The 26,276-nt window shown below is 34.6% G+C and overlaps 1 protein-coding gene across 1 annotated transcript in view; it reads right to left on the reverse strand.

The window, feature by feature from the left end:
* Window positions 1-26,276, reverse strand: part of qless (decaprenyl diphosphate synthase subunit 1 qless) — a 251,390-nt gene that overhangs the window by 116,257 nt on the left and 108,857 nt on the right. The window contains exon 2 of the mRNA XM_085948813.1: window positions 11,331-11,579. Coding sequence (XP_085804939.1) covers window positions 11,331-11,579 — 249 coding nt within the window. The remainder of the gene's footprint in view (window positions 1-11,330; window positions 11,580-26,276) is intronic.

Here is a 26,276-nt window from a genome sequence, read left to right on the forward strand (position 1 = left end):
AGACGAGGAATTTCAGCTTTTATCTACTACTTAGTAGTTTTAATTAATTTTACCATCACATAATGTTTTTTATTAAAGATTGAGAATTATTATGCCTGAGACTTCATATAAAAATAAGAGAACTCTCTTCTCGTTGGATCTTAAATATATGTACAATTAAATCATTATTCACGTGTGCATATTCAAATTCTCACCAAGTATTAATTATTTTCGAATTTCGTTTAATTGCGTGGCGCTCAGTTGTCCGGCGCCGAATCGTCCTAGACCCCGAATTTCGCATCTCAATGAGACATAAAAAACTTGAAGTATACATATATATATATATATAAATATATTTTATAAATAATATAAATCGACATCGTAACTTGACAATTATTACATAATAATTATAAGATACTCGTTTGTCCGTTTACGAAATTATTGAAATTTTTTTAAACAGACGCAGATGTCTATTGTCAGGGCTCTTTTATGTTTCACATGTTAGTGGAGTATGTCTATTAGTAAGTCAGTATAACGGATGGGTCCAAGAGTCGTGATCACAAAATGGAAAAAAGATCATCGGTTATAGTAATTAGGTGATCACTGCGAATCAAGGCTGTCGATAGGTAAATCTCAGCCACATGCTTTTTCATAAATTCACCGACCTATTGATCAATATCGCAGTAATAACTCATTTTGAGGTTAATGCTTTTTCGGACGACTATTTTTTTTACATTATAGTAATGTAGAGTAACCAATGTTACACTTGAGTATTATGGGAAAAATACTGTTTAATCCAGAGATAACTATTAAAATTGGATTGTTTTTATCTAAATAGATATTGTAATCGGATACATTTGGCACCAAGTAAGACCTGCGTCGACGCACGCAAACTGCAGTGTTATTTATGACTGAGCCCTAACTGCTTTTATAGGTAAACGTAAATAAAAATTGTATCTATACCAAGCGATGTAAAAAAACGAGATTTTTTTTCGAGAATTTTCCGACCATGTCCGATCCTAATAGGATCATATGGGCCTCTACAGAGTAGAGGTTTGTATTAACAGATTTTGTTTTTTACGAGAAATCGATGTCAGCCACTGCTCAACCTATTAGGTCCACACCCTGACTCACACACAAATTGAAAAACAATATGTGTACTTGCCAGACCCAGGATTCGAACATGGGACCCACGGCGTTATAGTCCAATGCTTAAGCCGCGCGGCCGCCGTGGGCGTATTTTCAAAAAAAAAACGAGAGAAGACAAATAAAAATTATTCGACAAATTTTTACCGTAATAACAAAAAACTGTAAAATTTAAACCTGAGAGTTAAATTATAATTTCATAGTATCGACATACAGCCAAAAATATACCTACTCGCAATTTTGAAACTCGATGGAACGCAGCTGGAAAGACGTAAAATAAATACACCGTGATTCTCGGAATAAACTTAAAAAAAAACTCGAATAGCAGTGTGCCTGAAGATGCCAAAAGTCAAAACCCGGGTGGCAAACAGCGAATTGAATAGTACAGAACTTAAATCAATTATAATTTAAATTTAAATTCCATCAAATACCTACGATCGATAGTACAGTGATAGTTTTTTTTAAATATCGATGCTTCACATCTAAACGTATGGTCTCCCGTACCGGGTGTGATTTGGTGGGGTCGTTAACTTCAATATATGGACACATTAATATTATGATTATAAAAACACTGAGGAAAGAAAAAAAATCTTGTTAAATAAAAAGTCAAAAAAACTCACTCAACTGTAAAATAGATTTTAGTTACATGTTAAGCAATTACTATGTCGGTACAACGATAATGTGTTTAACGAGTATAAACTATTGCATTGAATAACTCTTTTCTCTGAGCTTAACTATTAGGTACTATATGTACCGTATCATAAAATGCGGAAATATTTAACCTTACATTTCTAAAGTATAATATTATGTATCTATTTAGTAGCGTAATGAAACTATAATACGACTAATTACATTATTAACAGGTGGTAATATTATGCTTTTATTGATGACATTTCGACATAAAAACATATTTGGTATCAATAAAGAAATTAGTTGCCAATAAATTTGTGTTTCAATAAAATCACAATGTTAGTTTCATCACGGTGGTCAATAAACATGCCTATCAAAACGAATAAATTGGCATATATTAGTATTCAATTACGTTAAACGTGTGGTCACCACATTGCAAAGGTACAATGCGCAATCTGGGTGAAGGTACAGTCAAACTGGAATGGACGGCGTTGCGTAAATGCCCAAAAATAGTTGTCTTACATAGATTTGGTTCATCGTTGTTTTTTCTCTCTTTTGGTGTCGATTATTGACGCCTACCATTATTCGGTAGGCAGGCATTTAAATCGCATACAATAATAATCACTTATACCAGTGGGTCTATTTTATACTTATCGGCCGCTAAAGTGATAAAGTGATAAGTGATAAGTATTATCAAACTTAGGGTATGCTTGTATTTTAACAGCATCTCTCTTGCTGCTGTTAAAATTTAGCACTTATCGCAACAATTACAAACATCTTATTGTAATTGTTACAATAAGTGCTAATACGTTGATACGATACAAACCTACCCTAAGTTTGATAATACTCACTTTATCACTTTAGCGGTCGATAAGTATAGAATAGACCGACAGGACGCATGCTCCTATACAACATTTAATTTCAATTAGACACGGCAGGAAATGTAAAATCACGATAAAAACAGAGTTTAGTTCAGCCTGTTTCGACTGTTTAGCGACCTTACATCGGCTACCCTTGTCTGCCTTCTTGTCCGTTAGTCTGTTTTGTGGTCTTTCCGCGTTATGCCCAACAACGTAGTTATCGGATTCCTCTTACATGTTTTACTTTTACATCCATATTTTATGCTTAAAGCGCCTGTACACGTGCATGAATTTACAGGAATAATATGTACCTATTTTAAACTATCGCAATAATGACTATTTAGACTTAAAAGCGCTGACTGTCTCGTCAATTTCATTCTTCAAGAGTAAGCGAGACGTGATGTTGTCATTTTATAGTACTGTTTGACAGGTCGTGAACATCGGTTAACCTCAAAATGAGACTGCGCGGTGTAGTTCGTTTTTTTACCAGAAGGTTCGCCAATATCGTTATACTGTGCAGGCGCAGATATAAAACAAATCCCAAATGTCACGTTGACGCCCACGGTGGCCGCGCGGCATAAGCGTTGGACTACAAAGCCGTGGGTCCCAGGTTCGAATCCTGGGTCTGGCAAGTACAAAAAAAAAATTGTTTTTCAATTTGTGTGTGTCAGGGTATGGACCTAATAGGTTGAGCAAGTGGCTGACATCCATTTCTCGTAAAAAACAAAAATCTGTCAATACAAACCTCCACTCTGTGGAGGCCCATATGATCCTATCAGGATCGGACATGGTCGAAAAAAAAAAAAAAAAATTCAATAATAAATACCGAAAAACCGGTATTGATATTTTAATTCGATATTGCAATCCCTAGACACAATGGGAGACCACTTATGGAAGACACTATTTAAACGTCAAAATTCGCTCCATGTCGGTATGGTTCTACGAGCAATCTCGTCATATTATCTCGTCGCGTTGAGTAGTGTGGTGCATTGGTCAATCACTGTTAAGTCATAATACTATTTCTGAATAAATAAATACTTATAAGGTTAGCGATAAAATAATCCATTGTGAAAAACTGTCACACCTACTATAACCTCAATATTTTTAACGAAGCATAAAATTTAACAACAAAAAAATGTTAATATTAACAATAACCATAATAAGGTTGACAGTTACAAAATAAGGTTAAATGCCTTTATCGAAAACAAAAAAATAATCATATAAATACTTATTATGAGATATATTTTTTGTGAAGGCATTCTTAGTAGTTAAGAAAACGTTTTTTTGTTGTTTTTTTTACTGTTTCGGTTCAAATGTACTTAAATAGTATTCAGTGTTCACTTGCAAAAACGTGGGTACTAGTTTAATGCCCTATTAAATCAGTTTACAAAAAAATATATTACTCAATTATTGTGTATTGTTGTTTTAATTTAATAAAACGCATTTGTTGTAGTACTTATTCCACTTTTAATCAATAAATTAGGACCGGTTGAAAATGTCCCTCTGAGGTGGACGAAACCGGTCCTAATTTATTGATTAAAAGTGGAATAAGAACTGCAAAAAAATGCGTTTTATTATATTAAAGCAACAACACAATGCAGTTCCATCATGAATTGACAGTTAACAAAATAAAAGAAATTATTGTGTACTTACTTACAAGAATGATTTACGATGTAAACATTTTTTTTTAATAAATTATTTGATATAGAATATTAACTGCGTTGTTTAAAGGAAACAGTGATATAAATAGACAATAAAGAATCTTCAATAGAGCTTTCATTGAAGTGAGCACTCACTCGCAATAAATACATTTTTTTTTATCATGAACAACATTTTCTTTCGTGACAGAGCACGTGGCCCATAATATATACGTAGTTTACAGGATTTTTCCAAGGTTGTCTGCCATCAGAAGAAGCTCACTTCTATATAAAAAAAACTCGTCTAATATCGAAATACGAATATTAATTGGACATCAAACATGGAAAAAATTGACCCAATCTGAATTTGAACCTGTGACCTTTGCATGGCATACTGCTGGTACGCAACACACTACTACTGAACTACGAATATAATTAATTATCTTAATAGTAGTGTTTATCAAAAATTTCAAAATAAAATAAACATATGTAAATATCCGCCATATTGTCAAACATAACTTTGAATTTGCAACTTTACAGCCACGCGTAGACGATAGCCACGTTATTCAGGAGAGCCAAAAAAATCGCGAATTTAAAATTCATTCGTCATTACAATGTTTCCAACACGGAAATATTTTTTTTTCGCAGAATGACCTCTAGAGTTGCATATAACAATATTTATAATAGTTCTAAATGTATAGCAGTGATTCCCAATCAGCGTCCCGCGGAACGCTAAGGATTCGCGAGAATTCGCAAAATAAACAAATTTGGTTACATAGTAAAAAAAAAAAAAAAAATACAATTAAATATATTAGTGACTTATTTTTAAACAATGAAATTTTTGAAGTGTAATGTAAAAATCGAACTCGAATCGGAGCTCCAGTTCCAACTCAAGGCCACCGCCTACTACGTACTGTTTCTTTCATTTCTTTCAGCGATTAAAATTTGCATGATAACGTCATAGTTACAGCACTGAAGGCATTTATTACTATAGCATTTATTACTATACCATTTATTGTTAGAATGCATGCGTGCTACCGGAATCTTATGGGTATATTGGTATGATCACTTTACAAAAACTAGAGTTTGTGAGGCCCTTGGTGATTGAAGTAATCACGAAGAGACGCTTCACGTGACCAAGACATCTATGCCGGATGCCGCTAGGGCTAGAGAGTGCGATTCTCCTTACCCTTCTGGCCAGGGAACTGAAATACCAACGGGTAAGGAGAAGCAGGCAATCGATCTCGTGTAAGGAAGAATACGGGATAAATTTAAACACTTGTCAAGAATACGTCATACGTCGAATACTGACAACTGCTCTCGGTTTATGCATTGACGCTCATTTAATATTGGTGTAGGTATAACACACTATTTCACGTCTATGGTGCGTGGTTCATTTTCGTAGGACACTCACGTGCCTGCCCCTGCCTTTAACCTTGCCTTTAACCTTGCTTTTAACCCTGCGTTAAAATGTACTGTATCGGTATATAGCCTATCGAAATTCTATTAATTATCTGTTCTGTGCTTATGGTATAACCTCAAGGGTTTCGTCGCCATGTCGGACCCACCCTCAAACATGCAACGGTGCTACAAAAAGCGATCTACGCGCTGCAGAGCTTACATGGCGGGAGGCGCGAAATTTGGCGATGGATCAAGAGATCTTACGCTTGCCCCAATGCTAGAACATGGCACGGTGGAGTAAGTGAATACGAATGTATTGTTAACTGCGTGTTTATTAGTCTGCCCAATAGCTTTGGACAGTGTATGTTAAAATGACAATCCCATCAAAACACACTGTATACCTACATTGAAACTAAAAAATCTTGTAAAAATAGTAAGAGACGTCGTTTTTTGTCTATTTATTATAAGCTAGATTCAAAGGGTTTCAAGAAAATGTCCCAAAAGATCCGCCAAACACAAAAGGTTGGCAATCACCGTAAATCAGTATTGCAAAAAGCCGGTTTTGATGGCGCGACGGCGATAGCTGACACTAACTTTACGTTTGTTATTATTGTTTCGCAAGGCATACCCAGTCGCTGCTATTAACAGTACACAAGACGAATACCCTGTTTGGTTTTACAAACTATACCGTTCACCAGTGAAATGTTATCACGTATACACCTTCAGACCAGCATTCCCTCTATACGCGCGAATCATAAACTCATCTGAACTGTAAATTTGTAACAACAAAAAATGTGGGGAAATATTCACCATTTTTCGCGTAGATAAATACCATATTATAATTTATCGGGGTTAACTAATAATTCTTGACGGAAATACACTATATTATTAAAAATAAAACACAATATCTAATACTTATTTCGCAGTGACGTCCCGTGGGGGTAGGCAGATTGAGCGTCGCTTGGGGGCGGCAGTTACTCGAAGGGCGGCAAATGGAGGAGAATCATTAGGTATATTTATATAAATAGCTGCCTAAACTTAGTAATAACGGAAATATTTTTAAAAAAATCAGCTCACTGGTTGGAAACAAAATATATTAAGTAATTAACATACCTACAATGTTTAAAAGGACTGTATTTTTTGTCGGGTTCGCGATGTCTAGTTTACTTCCGTTGTTCTTGGAGGTCACGTCCTTGATGACCAGCAATGACACGTGCAGATTTTTTAATTATAGGTAGGTACATACGTGTCTAATTTAAAATTTTTCCAAATATTTTTGCCAGTCACGAATTTTGGAAGTTGCCAGGTGTATTTTTAAATCTAACTGAAACCTAGGACTTACAATATTTATATTGAAGCAGGGATAGCATTTAAATTAGATTTAGTAGTATATATTTTGTCGGTAACGTATATAATATACCTACAATACATTTCTTAGATATTTTAGTCATGAAAGGATAATGAAAAATACTGTAAGTATAAAAAATAGGGCGGCCTTTTTTCGCTGCCTAAGGGCGGCATTTTGTCTCGGGACGTCACTGTTATTTCGCATAATTTAATAACGATCGGGACCAGGATCAGGAACCGAACGAAACCGGTATTTTGAACGTTTGGCATATTATGTTAATTAATGTGGTTCAGTGGGTTTCGCTACATACAATAATCTACGCGGTGTATCCTTTCGGACAGTGACATCTACATAAATTGCACTGTAATGCGAATGTTTTTGTGTCGGTACGAGTCGATCATTATGTGCAAAGTATTCAATCTACCAATCTACATGTGATTGTTAAATAATACAAATAAAATTTAAATATTAATTACAAATTAAAATTTTGTCCAAAGTTGAAACCAGGATTTAGAAATTAGAGCATAAGTGTGATTTAATGAAACTATTTTTTAGATTACTTGTAGGAGAAGATCAAAGATTAAAAATACAAAGAAATAAATCGATCGAGATAACTAAATTCAATAAAAATGCTTTGTCGCCGTATGACGCCGATTTTTTAAAAAGCATTATAGTTGGAACGATTGGTCCGCCATGTGGTTTGACAATCTTGAATATTTGTCTTCAGGTTTTAAAAACAGAAGCTTACAATCACAGACCTATTGCAGCCTTACGAAAGCCTCGGCGCGGACTAGAGGAAACTTGGTAAGATCAAAGATCAATCTGAGCTGACATCACATTGAAGGAAAACATAATATTATCTACCTATTTACAGCAGTGATTCCGACAAATGTTTAGAAAAATAATGATATCTTTTAAAATGCATGTGTTATAGAAAATAACACGATTCCAACGGGTTGAAACCGAATCTGAGGCTAGGCTGGAGAAAAAAAGCGCGGCAAAAAGATATCACGAGATTGTATTTCGCATCCGACAGACAGGATGGCGCGAAATCGTTGGCGCGTAAAAAACTACGGCCAGTGGTAATAAAAACAGTAATTTGCCACACAGGTGGCGGACCGGGCGACTTGCGGCGCTCTTGATTTTGTTGTGACGTCACTGCGAATCAGAATTCGCGATTTCCAAAGCTTTTGCGGTAAATAATTATATCGTATGCGATGGTCAGCGGAGGAAAACCCGTTAACTGACTTAGATGCCATTCATAGAATGACACCGTATGCGGTTTAGAACCGTGTGTCATACTAAACTTATGATTTCTGTAAATGAAAATATATTGTCACTAAGTTTGTAAGTGTAAGTGTATGGTATAAACTATTATAAACGAATACGATCAGATACTTATATAATACTCGTACTTTGTGAAAATATATTTCCGAGAACAGAAATCATAATTTAAGTATGACACACGGTTCTAACCCGCATACGATTTCAGTCTATGGATGACCTGTAAAGCAGTGTTTGGAAAATAACTATAGGTTTCTTATGAACTTATTAACACTTTATGATGCTTTATTGCTCAATATTTTATTGGTTGAATCGTTAACCACAACGAAATTAATATTCTTTACATTAGTGGATTAAAAATGGGGGCTATAAAATGTTCTTTAAGCAAATAGGATTCCGGCGTCCTTTACGGCTCGTCTTAAGTAAGCGAATAACGAATAAAATATAAGCAAACGAATAGATATTTGGATAAGGCGATCGGCGAGCCGGTATAGGAATGACCAATTCGTAGGGGTTTCTCGGACTCGCAGCCCGAGAAGCAGGCAACTTGTCGATTGCAACAGTAGATTTTTGTTTTCAAACTAAAAAGTTGTATTTGACCAATCTGCAGAGCTCCATTTCGCAACGTGTGTTTTCTGAATAACGATGACGCCATATTAGACACGTTGCAGGCAAGACGAGTTTTGATGTCAGAGCTGGCTTAAGATCGTTTAATATTATCCGCAAAGTGGAGGTATATGGCGGAACTACGGGATGCTGGCATTACCAGGGAAGACGGAAAAAGACCGGCGACAGGGATTCATGGAGGCGCCGTGTGGTGTTCATATATCACAACTAAAGAGCGGGCATTATCGAAGAAGAAGATAATAAATTATTTGTAACCGCCATCACAATATGCGGCTGTTTGACGTTTCATTATTATAAGTTAGATTATTCATTTAAATATTATAAATAATGAATAATAGTGATGGTTCGGTGTAAGGTGCATTTCTTATTATATTGTGAATGCTCTAGTTCCAGTACAAGCCGAAAATGTGTAGTATTATAATCAATGTAGGTACCTACATAATTATTAAATATAATAAAAACAACACAACCCATTCATAATAAATTAAAATTTTGGAATTTATTGCAATAGCTATACAGTTGAACTTTGTTAAATTAATTTGAATAAAACCACAGCATTAATTATTTAGAACTTAATTAATAATGATAAAATATTTATAGTTAATAGAATTCATGAATCGTACCATCATATTATATTTTTTTCGATATTTATAATACCTATAAAACCAAAAACTGCATAATATTATAACGAAGCGTAAAAGATTAATACTTAATTGAAAAAATTGAGGATAATTGTGATAATATTATTTTAATAAACGAGTTTGGACAAAATGATTAGGTATTGATATTTTGATAACAAATTATTTCAGATTTTGAAGAGTTAATTGATTTTTTGAACGCATGGCTTTCATAATAAAATATTCAACAACGCCGTATCGTACAGAAATCCAGTTTATTCAAAACCAGGTCAATATCATTATAAATCCAAATACAATTATCTAATACTAACTCTTTCGCGTGACACATCGCGAACGAATACCAGGTGTTTCAGTCCACTGCCAATAGGAAGGCTATTGACCAATAAACACATCGCCCTCTTAACATATTATTATTAACAGAATCAATCACAGCAAAGTCATATGGACATTGTTGTGATTTATTCTGAATTCCAGCTCCCAGTGTAACGGTGTTTTTCTTTCTCAGTATACCTATGTTACGTTTCACTTTTGCGAATTTTATCTAACCTTCATAATTAAACAAAATTTATCTCATCGGTGCTGTGAACACATTTTTAATTTGACGAGATGGAAAGTGCTCACGATTGCATCAGAAAGAAAGTTGTGTGAGTCAGTATGGGTGTGCGCGAAATTATACATGAGAATTTTAAATACATTTAACTACGGCTAATCATACGGTTAAGTAGATTCGTACAATTAAAACTAAACCCGTAATACGTACCTACATACTCGAATAATACAACGTTAAAAATTAGAAATAATTTCAGGTCAAGCGATATTGCCTCTATAATTAAAAAAAAAACATAACAATATCCAACATTTTTCTATTAAGCATTCATAACTTGAAAACACCTCAGATATAATATACCCACAAGAAAAAATCATTTTTTAAAAAATACGATACTAGACAGGATTTCAACCCTGAGAATAAATAAAGGCTGTCGAACAGGGAACAGTAATATTAATCTGGCTTACCTTAGCCGGTGTATTATACATAAATATGGAGCTCAAGTGTACAAAAATATGAGATAGACTATAAAACGTATTTGAAAAAAATGTTATGTTCGATAGTTACGCCTGTCTCATAATACATATTAAGGTTTGTCACGTAACACTGTCGGCACAGTTGGTTGTATGTTGTATGGCCTATGCCCTATAGTAATAAAGTGAACCCTGCTTTAAAACTGCTACGACAATCGATAAAGTAAGCCAGTTCCTATTAAATGACCAAACGAAAATAATTTCCTACATACAGGACTATAGGTGTTTTCCTTAAATCAGTCGCAACGTTTTGACACTTTTTCGGCCGATATACCATTGTATAACGAACGAGAAGTTATGCTGAGACCAACCCAAGAAGAACTTCCATGGACCTCTAGTTGGCAATAGCGTGCATTATTCCTAGTCGGGCTTATATTATTAATATTTTGACTAAGCCTGGATGTTTACCTATTTAAATACATTATGTTTATCCATAATTTTAAATTCTTAGTTTTACTGAATATAGATACATACTTTGAAAATATCCTGCTAGGTGTCGTTTTCAAATTATGTATATTCAATAAAATAATGTTATATTTTTAAATCTTGTGAATTATTCGTTGAATAAAAAATAAATAGTTTCCTAATGTTACTTTGAAATTTTGACCATGATATATACAACGTTAAAATGTACAGACGGGAAGGTCCCGTCTATCGTATTTAAGTAATTTTGCACTGTATATGAAAAGAGACGACTCACACTTTTGATATCACCATAGATGTTGTAGAGGTCATCCTCCAGCAATCTGTATGGATCCACCTGTGTGTACTCAGGCATTGAACCTGGCTGTTGGGTGCTTCGGACACTGGTAGCATATCCTCTGGTGGAGTGGCCACGCCTTTGGGCGATTGACCGGCCACTGTTGGCATTTTCAACATTCCCTGTGCTGATTGCATCGTGCCTGAGTAGTAACGGTGTTGTGACAGTGGATGCTCTGAATTTGTGTATCTGTGGGAAAAAAAGAAAAATTATGGTTAGTATGACATAGTTTGCAACCGAATCGACTCTACGAGGCATACTAAATAATAAACAAATATAAGATAAAAATTCGGACAAGCAAGATGGAAAATTTTATTGGGTGGGCACCAGGGAACTCAGAAATAATAGTATAGTAATATAATAATAGTAATAACTGAAATACTTAACGGGTAAGGAGAAGCAGGCAACCGATGTCGAGTAAGGATAAATACGGGATAAATTTAAACACGTGACAAAAATACGTCATCCGTCAAATACTGACAACTGCTCTCGGTTTATGCATTGGCGCTCATTTAATATTGGTGTATTACACACACTATTGCACGTCTATAATGGGTGGTTCATTTTCTTAGGAAACTCACACATTCAAAATCCTGCGTCAAAATTTACCGTATTGGTATTAGCCTATATGAATACTATTTATTATCTGTTCTGTGGTGGCCGGTGGGCACCCATATTTTTAAACGACATTATAGGTATTAGATAGATACTATACGATACTTAGACAACGACTGAAATTTGTTGTTACTCTTGTAAAGCAGTATCTTCTTAATGTGCCGTCCCCATAGTAGCCTAGTTTTTAACCATAAAGATTACAATGGCATAACATCGTCATGTATATCTGTCAAAGATTATTAGTACCTAACTAAAATTATTAACGTTATTAAGTACACTCGAGTATGATATAATGAACTGCTCCTGAGACATTCCCAGTCATAAAAAAATACTGATGCTTCATAAACAAACGTAGAGTAATGTGATATGTCCGACTACGGCCGGGTGTGGTTTGATGGTGTCATTAACATCAATGTCACCGATTCGAACAAGAATTCACAACATTCAACAATCACCAAGCATAAATTTCACATAGGTTTTAAATTTTACTCTGGTAAGTAGGTACCTACCTATATATTTTTTTCCACGTTTGCAAAATATCACTGAACCATTTTGTTGATTATTATATTTATTTATTTGTTTGTTTTGTTTATTTAAATTTTACATCTGGCAACTCTTTATCTTTTGAGATAAGGAACTGTAAAAATTAATCATTTAATTTAAATTTCATTCAACCTCACTTTTTTGATTGACCTGCACGCAATGTGTGTGACTGAATAAATTGCACTCTGTTTGAGCGCCGGCAAACATGAACTGCCGAACGCAGCGTTTGACCATTCTTCCGTCGTAGGATTAGTAGATGCATAAATAAATAAGTACATAAAAATGCAACCACGAGACGGTGCAATGAGCGCCGAGTTTTATACAGAGCGCTGAATTATTATTATAGCGATGCTTGGAATGCTATCCGAGTTTGACAGAGGGCGAATTGTGCTGATTTAGTAAAAAGGTTGAAATACACCGGACTGTCAAACTATAAAGCCAAGATCAAATGTATTTAATTTAAAGTACAATACATTGTTATTATGTAATTTTATCAAGCGATGTTCTAACATTGACACCTCTTATCTCTCATTCAATATTATGTTTGACAGAGGAAGATATTATACAAAAACTATTTAATGAAATAAAATAAAAACTAAAATACGCTTGGTGGAAAATGGCATTGTTAATTTTTTAGGGTAACTGTATTTTTATTTAATTTAATTACCTGATTTTTATGAAGTTTTAATTCCCCCTATCGAAAATATTAAATATCAGATACGAGGTGTCAATGTTAGATCGACATTTTAATCTTCATATTAATACTATCGACCCAAGGTACTCGTACAATGGAATTTGAATTTAAATTCTAATGGATTTATACCTACATCCACATAACGTGTGTGTACATATTATATATATAAATATATATCTTAGGTGGGCTTATTTGTGGATTTGTTATATTTAAAAAATAATATTATATAAAAAAGTAGGCACCTATCATGTAATAATATTAATTGTTTAACTAATAACTTTTAAAGACTAATATCATAGATATATCTCATTAGTTTACCCCACTAACTCCCAATACGTTACCATTGTTCCCCGAATGGACGATTTTACACCTCTTGAGTGTAGTATTTTTATTGTTTATAATTACTAATGATCTATAATTAGGTTTTGACGATTTATATATGCTTATCGAGTCTATTAGTATTGATAAGGTAAGGGTTTTTTACAAACACTTAAATTATTCATAATTTGTTTGTTATATATTTTTTTAGTGATCTTTGTCTTAATAGGTAGGTGATAAAGTTTTTACCTACTTTACTATAAGTAGTAATTTGTTATATAAGTTAGAGTTAATCGTATTCGTTATCAGTGTATATTTGCCCTTTGGTGAGTGTACACAGTGCCTGAAGATGCCGAAAGGCGAAGCCCGGGTCGCAAAAAAACTACTCAAATGGAATAGTACAAAACATAAATCCATTAAAATTGACATTTTAATCAATCAAATATTCACGAGTATATTAACTGACGTCATTACCCTAAATACATATAGGTATCACAGATAAACTAATTATCAATGTACCCATAATAAACTAACCAGTCTCGGTTATCGGGCTACTATTGCACCTGAAGCACACAAGGTGTAGAGAGTGGTTTTCCAAGTCAAAGTAATATTATTTTGACTTAATTTCTCAATACTAAACTGGACCAATACGAATAATTTATGATCATAATATATAGATATGAAGGTATATCTCGGATGACCACCTACATTTTTACACAGGCGCGCGTCATACTGGCCTGAATAATTCTACGACTATTATCGATTTCTCCCTTCCATTATAAACGTTTTGAAATATCTCATATCAGTGAAATAACTAGCTAGCACAGACTATGTAATTATTATTCAAATTTTAAATTGTGATCTAGTGTGATTCAATTACATATTACAAAACCAGTTTCGTTTGGCAAATCTGCCTGCACGAGAGTGATTATCATTAGGTACGGCCGCCACGCAGTTTGACCAAAATGATAAAATTTAAAAATAGATTTGAATAAAGTGAATATTAAAATAAGTTGCATACATTCATACAATACCTCAGTTATGTTAAATCCACTAGAATTTTCAATTTTACTTTTCTGAGGCTTAAGTCCCGTTTAAATAATTCACTTTTGACGATCATCGCGGAAGAATCATCCCCAGTGACCCGTGTAAACGCAAATTCATCAACGAATCGTCGAAAGTGATCATCCGGAATCAAAAGTGAAAGAAGTTCAACTGGTACTACTTTTTGATCATTTTGTGTTTCCATGTGGATAATTCCACAAGTCCTGCGCATGCGCATTGCGCCCCTGAGAACTGTCATCATATCCCCATGATATTACGTCGCATTACCCATGTATATTAGTAGTATAATATTAGTCTATGGTTTTCCTCATCAACGACTCTTTTTCTTATTACTCTTTCTCTCGATGAAATTTCTGCATTCATATAACAAACAATCACAAATTGTTTGAATTCCAACCTGCAGCGTAATTTTACATGACGCCATTTTGGATGAATTGTGTATTTCACTTTCAGTGACACGTGTAAACAAAAAATGAACGCCTGCATTCAATTCACTGCGGATGATCATCCGCGATGATCATTCGCAGTGACTCGTCTAAATGAGCCTTTACTTATTCAAAGCAGACCTGAGATGACAATGAAAATTTTACACTACAATCAGTTAAATCGCACATATTGTTACGTTAAGAAATTTTGAAGGGCGTAGGTAGTAGGTAAGTACCGACTGTGTATTTTTTAGCACAACTCAGTATCCATAAATGACATTGGATTCTACAAAGTTGTTTTTTATTCGATGACATTTTACGCTTACTATTTAATACAGATACAGACTACAGGCTACATAATATCTTGATGCAATAGTATCGCATGTAGCTACCTGAAAACGTGTCTTGTAATTTAGATAACGGACTTAAATCAAAATATGTAACTAATAACGTAAAATAAAATCTGTAGAGTTTAATTTTTGTGACTATTATCCGATTCTAAAAAGATCATATATGTCTCCACAGTGTGGAGGTTTGTATTAACGTTATTTTGTTTTTACGAAAAATGGATGTTAGCCACTTGATCAACTCAACCTATTGGTTCCATAGATACATTAAAAAAATAATATGTGTATTTGACCGATCCAGGATTCGATCCTGGGACCAATGACAGTATAAGCTTTATTAAAATATTGAAAATAAATTAACTGATAATCATAATAAAAATTAAACACAAAATTAGATAATAGTAACCAGCGAATGTCTTAAGAATCGTCAGTTGACGCCATAAATGAGATTAATTTGATACCCTTGAAGCCTGTCGATGTGGGCTATTTGTTGGTGCTACAGAACATAGGCGGACAGTGGACTCATTACTATTATTACGATTTGGACACATTGTTAAATATATTAATACATAATTATTACACCAATAACATATTAGATTATATTCAGCATCAAAATTTGTATCAGCCGAGGTTGATCAACTGCTGGATGATGGCTTTCCTCTAGTGTTAATATCATTCATTCTTCTCGGGTCACAAACTTGATGAGTTCATCTATAGGTATGGTGGTTTAGTGCCTTCTAGGTACCACTGTATTACCTGAATACCGGTATTAATACCTGTATTCGTGAAATACATGGAAAAAACAGAAGCATCTACCAATAAATATATACCTATATATAAAACTCTTTTAAGTATTAATACTCATTTTATAGCACGCGCCATTGTTGGTCTCCAAGGGCGTTTAAAGGCAATGTAAGTAAACCAGACATCGCGTAACCCGACAAAAATATAGTCATGTTTAACTTTCTATGTGAATTAATACGTTTTGTTTCCACTTTGAATACCGAATATATCGGTATTATCTGATTTTTAAAACCGGTATTTCGGTATCGAAAAATACTTTTGAAATACCGGTATTGCAATCCCTACCACTGTATGCCTGCATGCATCGAGCGGTTGTTTATCGCGTTATCCATCCCTAACATGCACATTTTCATGTCACGTTATCACAAAATCAAACAGAATGCGAAATTCACATTCCTAGAGCATGTCAAAAATATTCGCGTAATAAAAGAACTACAGGTAGTATATTGTATAGGTAGGTTGCCATTTTAATGATGGCGTGTTGATTATTTGATTATATCATTATACACCGGAAAGAAAAGGAGTTGAATAATGAATGGGTTACGTTAAATGAATACTTCTGTCGTTGTTTTTCGTCATTAAGTTACCGACTAATCCAGTGCGTGAATCTGTCACATGGGAGTACCTTGATAGGCGCCCGTCTTAGAACAATTAGACCGATTGGGCTCATAGAATTCTGGCGAAAATTGGGCCCCATTGTTGAAGAACATCTTCACATTTTTTCTAATACAAAATTAAAGACAAGTAGTGCATTAGTAAACGCATTCAAAATTACACCAAAATAATACTGTAAGCGAATAAACGTGGCCAGTATATTGAGATTCTTGATCGAACCCCGACACCAACCACCGGAACTAAATTAAATTATAGACATACATAATATAACTATTTTCCGACTGCCTTTTTTCAAGGGATGGTCTCTTCTCACTATCTTGACTCTTGTAAGTCACTTCTGCGCTTGAGACATTTGTGCATGCTATCAAGAGGGGTGGTTTCCAACCCTGGCGTCCTAAATAATTTGAATTTATATGCACCTATCAATTACTTACTTGGTCGCAGCAATGACCTATTCTGTGTCAGAACCCTTTCCTCGTGTCAAGTTTATCAGCAGGCCCATTCTAACATATCACTTAACATCTAAAAAGAGCTAAATGTGATAAATATATCACATTTATCACTTTACGTATTCTGGCGATTAATTATGTAAAAAAGTTAACCGTCTGAACTGTCAAGCGGTGATATCTTTTAACATCCCCTTGCTTAGCCGTGCTAAATTTGAGAACGAGACAGAGTACGTCAGTTTTACGCATTGATAATTGAGACGCAAATCGCAATGACATGCCAATACAAAATTCTTGTGTTCGGCTCATTATCGACCAGATGGTACTGATTAGGCTTTATCCGCTCGTGTTCGGTCTTATCCGTTTGGGTTCTGCAGTACGAACATATACAAATTTAACCGACATGTCTACCAACCTAAATTTTCGCCGTATTACGAATTAGAGATAGCCGCCGCTAACCGTTTAGTGTAAAGAATACCTTCCGTGCTAATTTGGAAAAATTAAAATAACGGAAACGTGCTAAAGTGATAACCGTTAAGAATAGACCTGCAGGCACTTTTAACAAGGAGTGCTAGAGTAGTCACTGCGCCTCCCAAATAAATAGACATGTTCACTGATCTGCTGTGTATTTTGTTTTTGAAATTTTATTTATTTATTTTTATTCTCTCTTGTGAGGGTAATATTTTATATTCTTTTCTTCTTTCGACCATGTCCGATCCTGATAGGATCATATGGGCCTCCACAGAGTGGAGGTTCGTATTAACACATTTTATTTTTACGAGAAATGGATGTCAGCCACTTGCTCAACTTATTAGGTCCATACTCTAACTAATACACAAATTGAAAAACAATATGTGTACTTGCCAGACCCAGGATTCGAACCTGGGACCCTCGACTCTATAGGCCGGCGTTTAAGCCACGCGGCCATCGTGGGTGTGCATTTTATATACAAGTATGTATTTTTATTTGACTTTGTTTGATTAAAACCAGCCTTTTTTCAATTTAAATTTCATGTTGTGAACATCCTGAATTTTTATGTATTATGGCTTACAATGTTTTTTTTAATAAATAAATAAATTGTCCCTAGTAATTAGATAATATGGTGCTTGACGAAAGTTTACCTAATAATATACCTACGCCATTGGACAGTTTCAAAATGTATCAATGTTACTAGAGAAAGCTTGCATACTGTACCTACTGCAAACAAACCCACTAAACGTCTTATTATGATAATTCGCGTCCCGTACTTAGAGCCAGGGGCTTCGCACTTGCTAGGATTGGCGCTGCATACCGAATCATGCATATCAATATGGCACAGGCTTGTTAGGTGTCTAGGTACTGTATTGACTTTGTGAACGTGCATTTTTCTAATTATTACTATTATGTAATAAGTATTTATCAATTGTTAGAATTGCAACTTTTGTAGAAAATAATGCCTTACCATTGTAGTGCAACTGCCGACGTCTTAACGACGATATATAGAACTATAGATCACCCCGCACTTTCAGGTATGGTTTCTACATTCTACAGCCCCTACCACCGCTAACTCAACAACATTAGGTACATATCACTATGCAATCGCAGCCAAGATAAGATGATTCTAGAACAAAACATGAATTTTATTGCGATAGCTTGCATTGATGACTACAAACGTATACTTACATGATAATCTGGCACTAAATCAATTAAGGGTAATTCATCACATCCCTTAGGCAATCATATACGCTAAATAAATGAAAACTATGGCATCCTTGGAAGTATTAACCTGTGTATCCCTGATAACTATATTTGAAATCGGGAGCATATGTGTTGTTTGTTTTCCCAAGGTGCAGAACTAACCTGTCATCGGCAATACCAATTAGGAGGATATTAACAGTTCGGATATTGATATATTTCACTTGCGTTAGATGAGTGTATGTGAACGTTGTTTTATATAAGTACTTACATTTGGTGTAGGTACTTCGACGTACTTTTGTATGTGTTTTCTATTTACTTTACTGATCACACTATTTTTTTATAACTATTCTTTACTGTACTGCTGTACTGCTGCATTTTTATGTTAATTTTTGAACATTTTTAATTTATAATTTGTCGAGTTCATAATATATATATATATCAATCATACCACTCAGCACTACATGGGTGACACACTTTAATATGTAGGTATGTGTCATAACTAGATGAGTAGGGTCTGTTATGATTTGTTAATTGCGACAATACCTTTTGTAATATATTAAATGCGTTTGTATAAATAATAAAGAAAATCCATGAATCCTCACTCACTCATCGAGTCCGTCACGCGACGCACCACTACCCATCACGCGTACGGTCATTTCACATTCGTCTCCCGAGCACAGACTCCCGAGCTCGACAACCGATCATCATCACTACCAGATCGCGGCTAGGTCTGAGCACCTAGCACTAGCTTACCTCGATCACTCCACACCGTTAATTTTACCCACTCTACTACTGCATCAAGTAAATAAACATCGATCTATCGATGCTTTTATCTACACTCACTACCTGCCACCCCATTTACCGCCAAATGTATTTAAAAACAATCATGAGCAGATACCTACTTCTGGTCTTGCACAGGGCCAACGGAACAGTTACCCACTCAACCAACATCCATGTGCAATGCTGCTTAAATGCAGCGTTACTTATAGGTATTAAACATAGTACAGTAATATAATCTTCTTCTTCTTTCACCCTGTCACGTCCCAACATTGAGGCATAGGGCAAGCACAAGTTGGCGCCACTTCCCTCGGTCCATCGCCAACTCCTGCGCCTCCCGCCATGTCAGACCTGCAGCACGTAGGTCGCTTTTGTAGCATCGCTGCAGGGTGAGGGAGGGCCGGCCACGGCGACGGAACTCTTGATGCTGTGCCACAAGGGTACGAAGTGCCGCACTCTTTGGCGGCATCCGGAATACATGTCCCAGCCACGTAAATCGATAATGGTAATCGTAATATAATCACCAAACAAATAACAAACACGTATGTTTCGGCAAAAATAGATATTATACATGCAGTAGTATCACGATATAACTGCAATCAATTTACCTGATACGAATACAAACTAAGTACTATGTACGAGAAATGACTTATTAATTGATAGATAATACGCAGTATAAATGTTTTAATTTCCTGATGTGCACACGGAATGCGTATAATATGCAAGCAAATGATGCAAAACCTTGAATTATACAAAACTTACTAGAAAAAAGATAGATTTGTTTTCATAATGTAAAGTTTTTTGCCTAACCGAGCGTTGAAGTCTCCGGCGACTTTTCCATTAAAATGTTAGTCACTTCAATACAGTTGTGCCCCAAACAGAACTTATGACAAAATCGTCTCCTTCTTTCAATCTATAATAATATTACATACTAAAGTAGTATACATATTGAAGCCATACTTTACCGGTTCACCAGATTAGTAACAAATTGATATTAAACACTACTTAATTACAAAACCTACAAATGAATTACTACCTACCTATTCATGCCCCACTATTAGTCAGGCAGTAACACGAAACTATAAACTTATATGGTAGTGCTAGAGCTATGGTAGAGCTATTTTGCTCATACTTCGAATGCAATATGGTAAACTATTTGTAGAAAATTATGATCGTCTGAAATAAATGGCGTAATAATTTGAATGAATTATCTAATCATTTTTTTCATTTATTGCAAACAGGTTACCGCATTTCACTTGAAGATAATCAATAACTAGCGCTACTATTGTAATTCGCTGTTCAGCGTTACGGCCTGAATATATTCAACCTTGCTACACATAGTTTAGGGGCGTTTATTAGCTGCTTCCAAGGAAAACAAACATAATAGAAGTCGATTGCCTTCTCGGAGAGGCTGTTACAAGGTTTAAGTGTCGAAGTGTGGAGCAATATGGTATCTATAAACTTAAACAACTGTTAAAGATGAATTATTTTCAATAGTTACGTCTATATCATGATAAGTACGCATGCATAAAAGTTTTTCATGGCGACATTCAATGCTGATAATATATGAGGACACACTGCGCGATTTGTGTTTCTTGCGTTTTGTGACCTGACCGTAAAACAAAAATTGGCCGAATCATGCTTCATACCCTTGGTGCATGGTGATTTACTTTCGAATTTATGTCGTATTAATGAATAGGTATAGGTACTACGTGGCTGCTGCCATTGTACTAACGACTATTCAAACCGAATGAGGAAAATGGGAGGTACCTACCTATATCATTATTATTAGATTTTGTCTATAAAATATGTTATACTTACTTAGATAATTACAATATGTAATAAAATATTATTCAGAAAAATCCAGCTAGATAGGTCACCTAAACAATAGATTTCTAAGGTAGATAATTTTTAGTACGAAAATTTGAAAATGGAAGTAAGGCTATTGGTTTTAACGTCAGTTACCTCCATTTTATTTTACATATTTTTCTTGATTCTCGTTTTGTCAGTAGTTACTTTTCCGTCATATGACAATTGAACATTCAGAAACTAGTGAATCTGGCAACGTTTGTTAATAAAATTGTATTAAGCTGGAGGTTTATTGCAATTGGTATCATCACCAGCCATTTTATATCTGTTAACCAACTTTAAAGTTTAAACGTGGGTTTTAATAATTGTATTGACTATTAGGCAATTTTATTTCACCATTCGTATATTTTAATTATTTATTTGTAGGTATAAGTATATAAAATATTCTATTATTTATCAGTTCTAAATGCATGACTTTTTTTGATTATCTTAAAATGGCGAATTTTGGAGATAGCCGACTTTGGAAACCAATAGAAAAACCGCTAGTAAAAGTTGATAAAAAATATAAATCATTTTAGCATTCGCATGAGGTACCTACCTGCATTATCACATAACGATTGTAATTATTTAAAATATACAATAGCTTACGCGATTTTTAACATTTCTTTATTTAAACGTTACGCTATGGCGATTTTATTTGAACATGGTAGAAAGCAGAGATGGATTAACAATTACGTGGTAATTAAATGATATCATCGGCACAGTGTGAAGAAGAAGATTGTCATCTTGGCACGTAGAAACAAAACGAGTCCTGTATCCAACAGCAGTGTCAACGACTCCTTAATAAACAATCATTTGGCATTCATTAAGGGCGATGCTTATACCAGCAGAGGCACCTGGCGGAAAAATACGAAGCATGCAATTTGAGTCATTTTTTTGATAATTTACAATTTCAACTGTATTAATTGATAAATATGTATCTGAAAACATTATATAGATTTTTTTAAGTCAAAGATAAACTTACAATTGTAAAAAATGTGAATTAATTACATATTTAATTACCCAGTTACGTTATTAGATTATATTTCTATGGTCATATTTATTATTAAAATTTAGTTTAAGTTTTCAATTTTTTATCGTGTAGATTTTTGACTAATTCATCGTTTTAATATTTTTTATATTTATTTCAAAAAAATCGATTTTTATCAAAATATAAATGTGTATAACTTGAAATCCTTTTTAGTTATAACACGAACCCGGGATCCACGACATTATAAGCCTATGCGGAAACCGTTCGGCCATTGTACACACAAAAATATACAACACTCAATAATTGTAGATGTGTCGTCAGTGAACTTTTAATATTGTATCAAATGTTATACATCACAATATTACCTACTATCGTCTAAATTCCCGTATGTATGACTTATGGCTGTTCAAGTATGCACCATTATTTCCTGTTACACATAATTAACCTCCCTCCAACAGCCAGATTTTACCACTGTCTAACAGTGAACCGTTATAGCTAATGAAGAAATCATAAATAGTCTTGAATAAATTAATTATTATTATTAAGTATGAACGTTTGCCTTCTAAATATGGACCCAAGAGACATCGACGCAAATAGACCACTCGTGCCACTTGCGGTTAATTATTTCGTTTACGTTTTAATTAAAACAATGAAAGTGCCTCAGGTATGCGACTACGCAGGCGTCAATTAAAGTTGACACAGTGCGGCAATGCTATTGGGTAACAGGCTCATCCAATAAAAACGGACCGAAGTTAGAAACATTAATTACAGCGAAGTTCATTCGCTGTTGAATATTGAGCTTTGTACACACAAGTCAGAGCGGTAATTAAAACGTACGACTGGGGACACTTGTTCGAAAAAGTTACAATCCCATTTGTAATATTTCTTCTTTTTGCTGAGCTATCTCCTATCGAAGGATGACCACTATTAGACCGATCAGAACCTAGGGTCTGCTACGCGGAACGTTTCATTTAATATAAATAAACAGTAATGAGTAATATTAATACTATCGACCGAAGGTACTTGATGGAATTTGAATTTAAATTCAAATGGATTTAAGTTTTGTGTTATTCCATTTCTCAAGAGTAATTTTGCAACTCAACCAGCGCTCGAAGTGGAAAAGTTTACGAACCGGAGCGCTTGAAAGTTTTCTGAGGACATTAACATAGTTATCAAATTTTATGTGTATTTCATAAACATAAGTGTACTAGATTTTTTGTTATATGGCATATCTAGCCCAGACGGTCAAATTATTTTGTCCACGAGACGGAGCGATAACTTTACAGATTCCACGAACCGGAATGGCGCTCCGGTATATTTCGAGCCCTGAACTCAACGTCATAAAAAAATATGTTTTACTGTTGATATCATGAAAATTAACCTATGGAACTACTACACCGGGAGACAAAGAGAGTCGCAAAAATACCCTTTCTTATTAATATGATTCCAAGGTAATAGTTATCGATTTCCTTGACCTTGTTATCGATCTTTTTACCCGCATCAAGTACACTCCGAGATCTAGAAACAGTGGAATTGTTTATATATCCGCTATCAACCATTAATGGAAAAGGCAGATGTGAAGCAGACATAATATGAAGGCACACACAAATTGAAAAAAATGCCAAGAAAAATCCAGCGAGGAATTTCAATTGCTAATGATGCTTGTGTAACACAATAATTGTTCTCCATACGTTTGTATGGTTTCGTAGGATATATGAGAGCAAATGAGAGGCAGCCAATTGATGCCTTCGAAATATGGTCGCCGAACGCTTAGTATTTCATCAACAGAGCACAGGGCACAAGGCAGAATCTACGATGGTCGAGCGGCATATGCGTCGGCATATTAATATCATGGATCCCAGGTTCGAATCCTGGGTCTTGCAAATACACGTATTATTTTTCAATTTGTGTTTGGAGTCTGAGTATGAATCGAATAGGTTAAACAAGTGGCAAACATCCATTTCTCGTAAAATTAAAAATATGTTAATACAAACCTCCACTCTGTGGAGGCACATATTATGATATTATTAAAATCAGACATGGTTAAAAGAAGAATAATGAATTACTAGGGTCAATAATAAAAATATATTTCGTTTCTTTCTGTTTGTAATGATAATTTAATAGTATATAATATAACAGCTATAAGAAAACTAAATTGTGCTATTTGATAATAAATATTGTACCGGAAACTCAGAAATAATGGGAACTGAAATACCTAACGGGTAAGGAGCAGCAGGTAACAGATCTCAAGTAAGGAAGAATCCCGGATAAACACGTGTCAAGAATACGTCATACGTCGAATACTGACAACTGCTCTCGGTTTATGCATTGACACTCATTTAATATTGGTGAATTACACACTATTGCACGTGCATAATGCGTGTTTAATTTTTTGTAGGACACTTACACATTCAAAACCCTGCATCAAAATGTAGCGTATTCAATAGTCTATCGGAATTATATTTATTATCTGTTCTGTGTATTGTACTAAGCACCTATCAGGAAACATAAATAGATTTTCAATAATTTTTAATCATTGTATTCACACTGATAGGTAAATTTGTGTATCGCATAGTGTACATTAAATACACGGCAATAGCTTATAATCATTGAAATTCTTCACATATTTCCAGGCATGTCAGCAGGTATGAGTGAAGAGATTTCGCCATAGGCCATCCTTGGCCGGCAAAGTGTCCGTAATGGTGCTATGCGATTCGCGATTAAGGCGCAAGAACTTGGCCGCACATTGCGCAAGTGTGTCAGCGCCTTGCGCTCTACACAGGTGTGTACAATAATAATATTATGTCCTGCGGTGACAGGCCGCAGAAGCGACGCTGATTCGTGTGGGAAAGCTAAATACCTGGTGAACGAAAAATTTGTCGTCGGGGTCCGATTTACTGATGAATCGTCTGATGAAAATACACCAATGACGAAGACACCATAATAGGCGATTGTTTAAAGCAGGGGTTTACAAAGTGTGCCCCCCAGATTTATGTTGAATCTGTATAATTTTTTATTCTTCATATCGAATATTAAAAATTCCATCTAAAATTAAATATCCTCTGGCAAGAATGAGCACTTTCACTTGAGGTTGGTATATCCGAATATAGTTTAGACATCAAATGGCTTTTTTATTTGAAAGTACCTACCTATATTTGTGGAAAATTGACAACCATATCGGATCTGTTTTGCATATTCACACCACAAAATTTGAGCCTAGATTTCAGGATTTCGTTTCAAACAAACAATTGCATAGATCACATGGTGAAAAAAATTTTTTTTTTTTTTTGTATATTATGAAAAGTAATACTAATGTATATTTAGTTAAAAATACAAGTTTACACAATAAAAAAATTTACAAAAGAAAGGGCGGCCTGCCAAATATGTTTGATTTCAAAATTGTCCCTTTGACGAAAAAGTTTGTGAACTCCTGGTTTAAAGTCTTAACATTTTTTTTTCATATTCTACAAAAATAATATAATTTGCCAACGACATCTGCCGTCTACGTAGGAATGTATTATAAATTGACTGCCGGCTAGCTAGACGGACATGTAGGTATCTCTTCCTACTGGTCCAATAGTATTCGTACGAATACGTAGCAGAACAATAATACAAAAGCTTCAGGTAATTTAGTACATTTAACGCACACAACACATACCCACAAACAATTATTAGACACGTATTGTAAAAAACACATATCTACACAATGTCAAAACCAGTG

This window comes from Rhyacophila brunnea, unplaced genomic scaffold (assembly GCF_057557595.1).
Source record: "Rhyacophila brunnea isolate RB1 unplaced genomic scaffold, BYU_Rbru_1.0 scaffold_10, whole genome shotgun sequence".
Taxonomy (NCBI): Eukaryota; Metazoa; Arthropoda; class Insecta; order Trichoptera; family Rhyacophilidae; genus Rhyacophila; species Rhyacophila brunnea.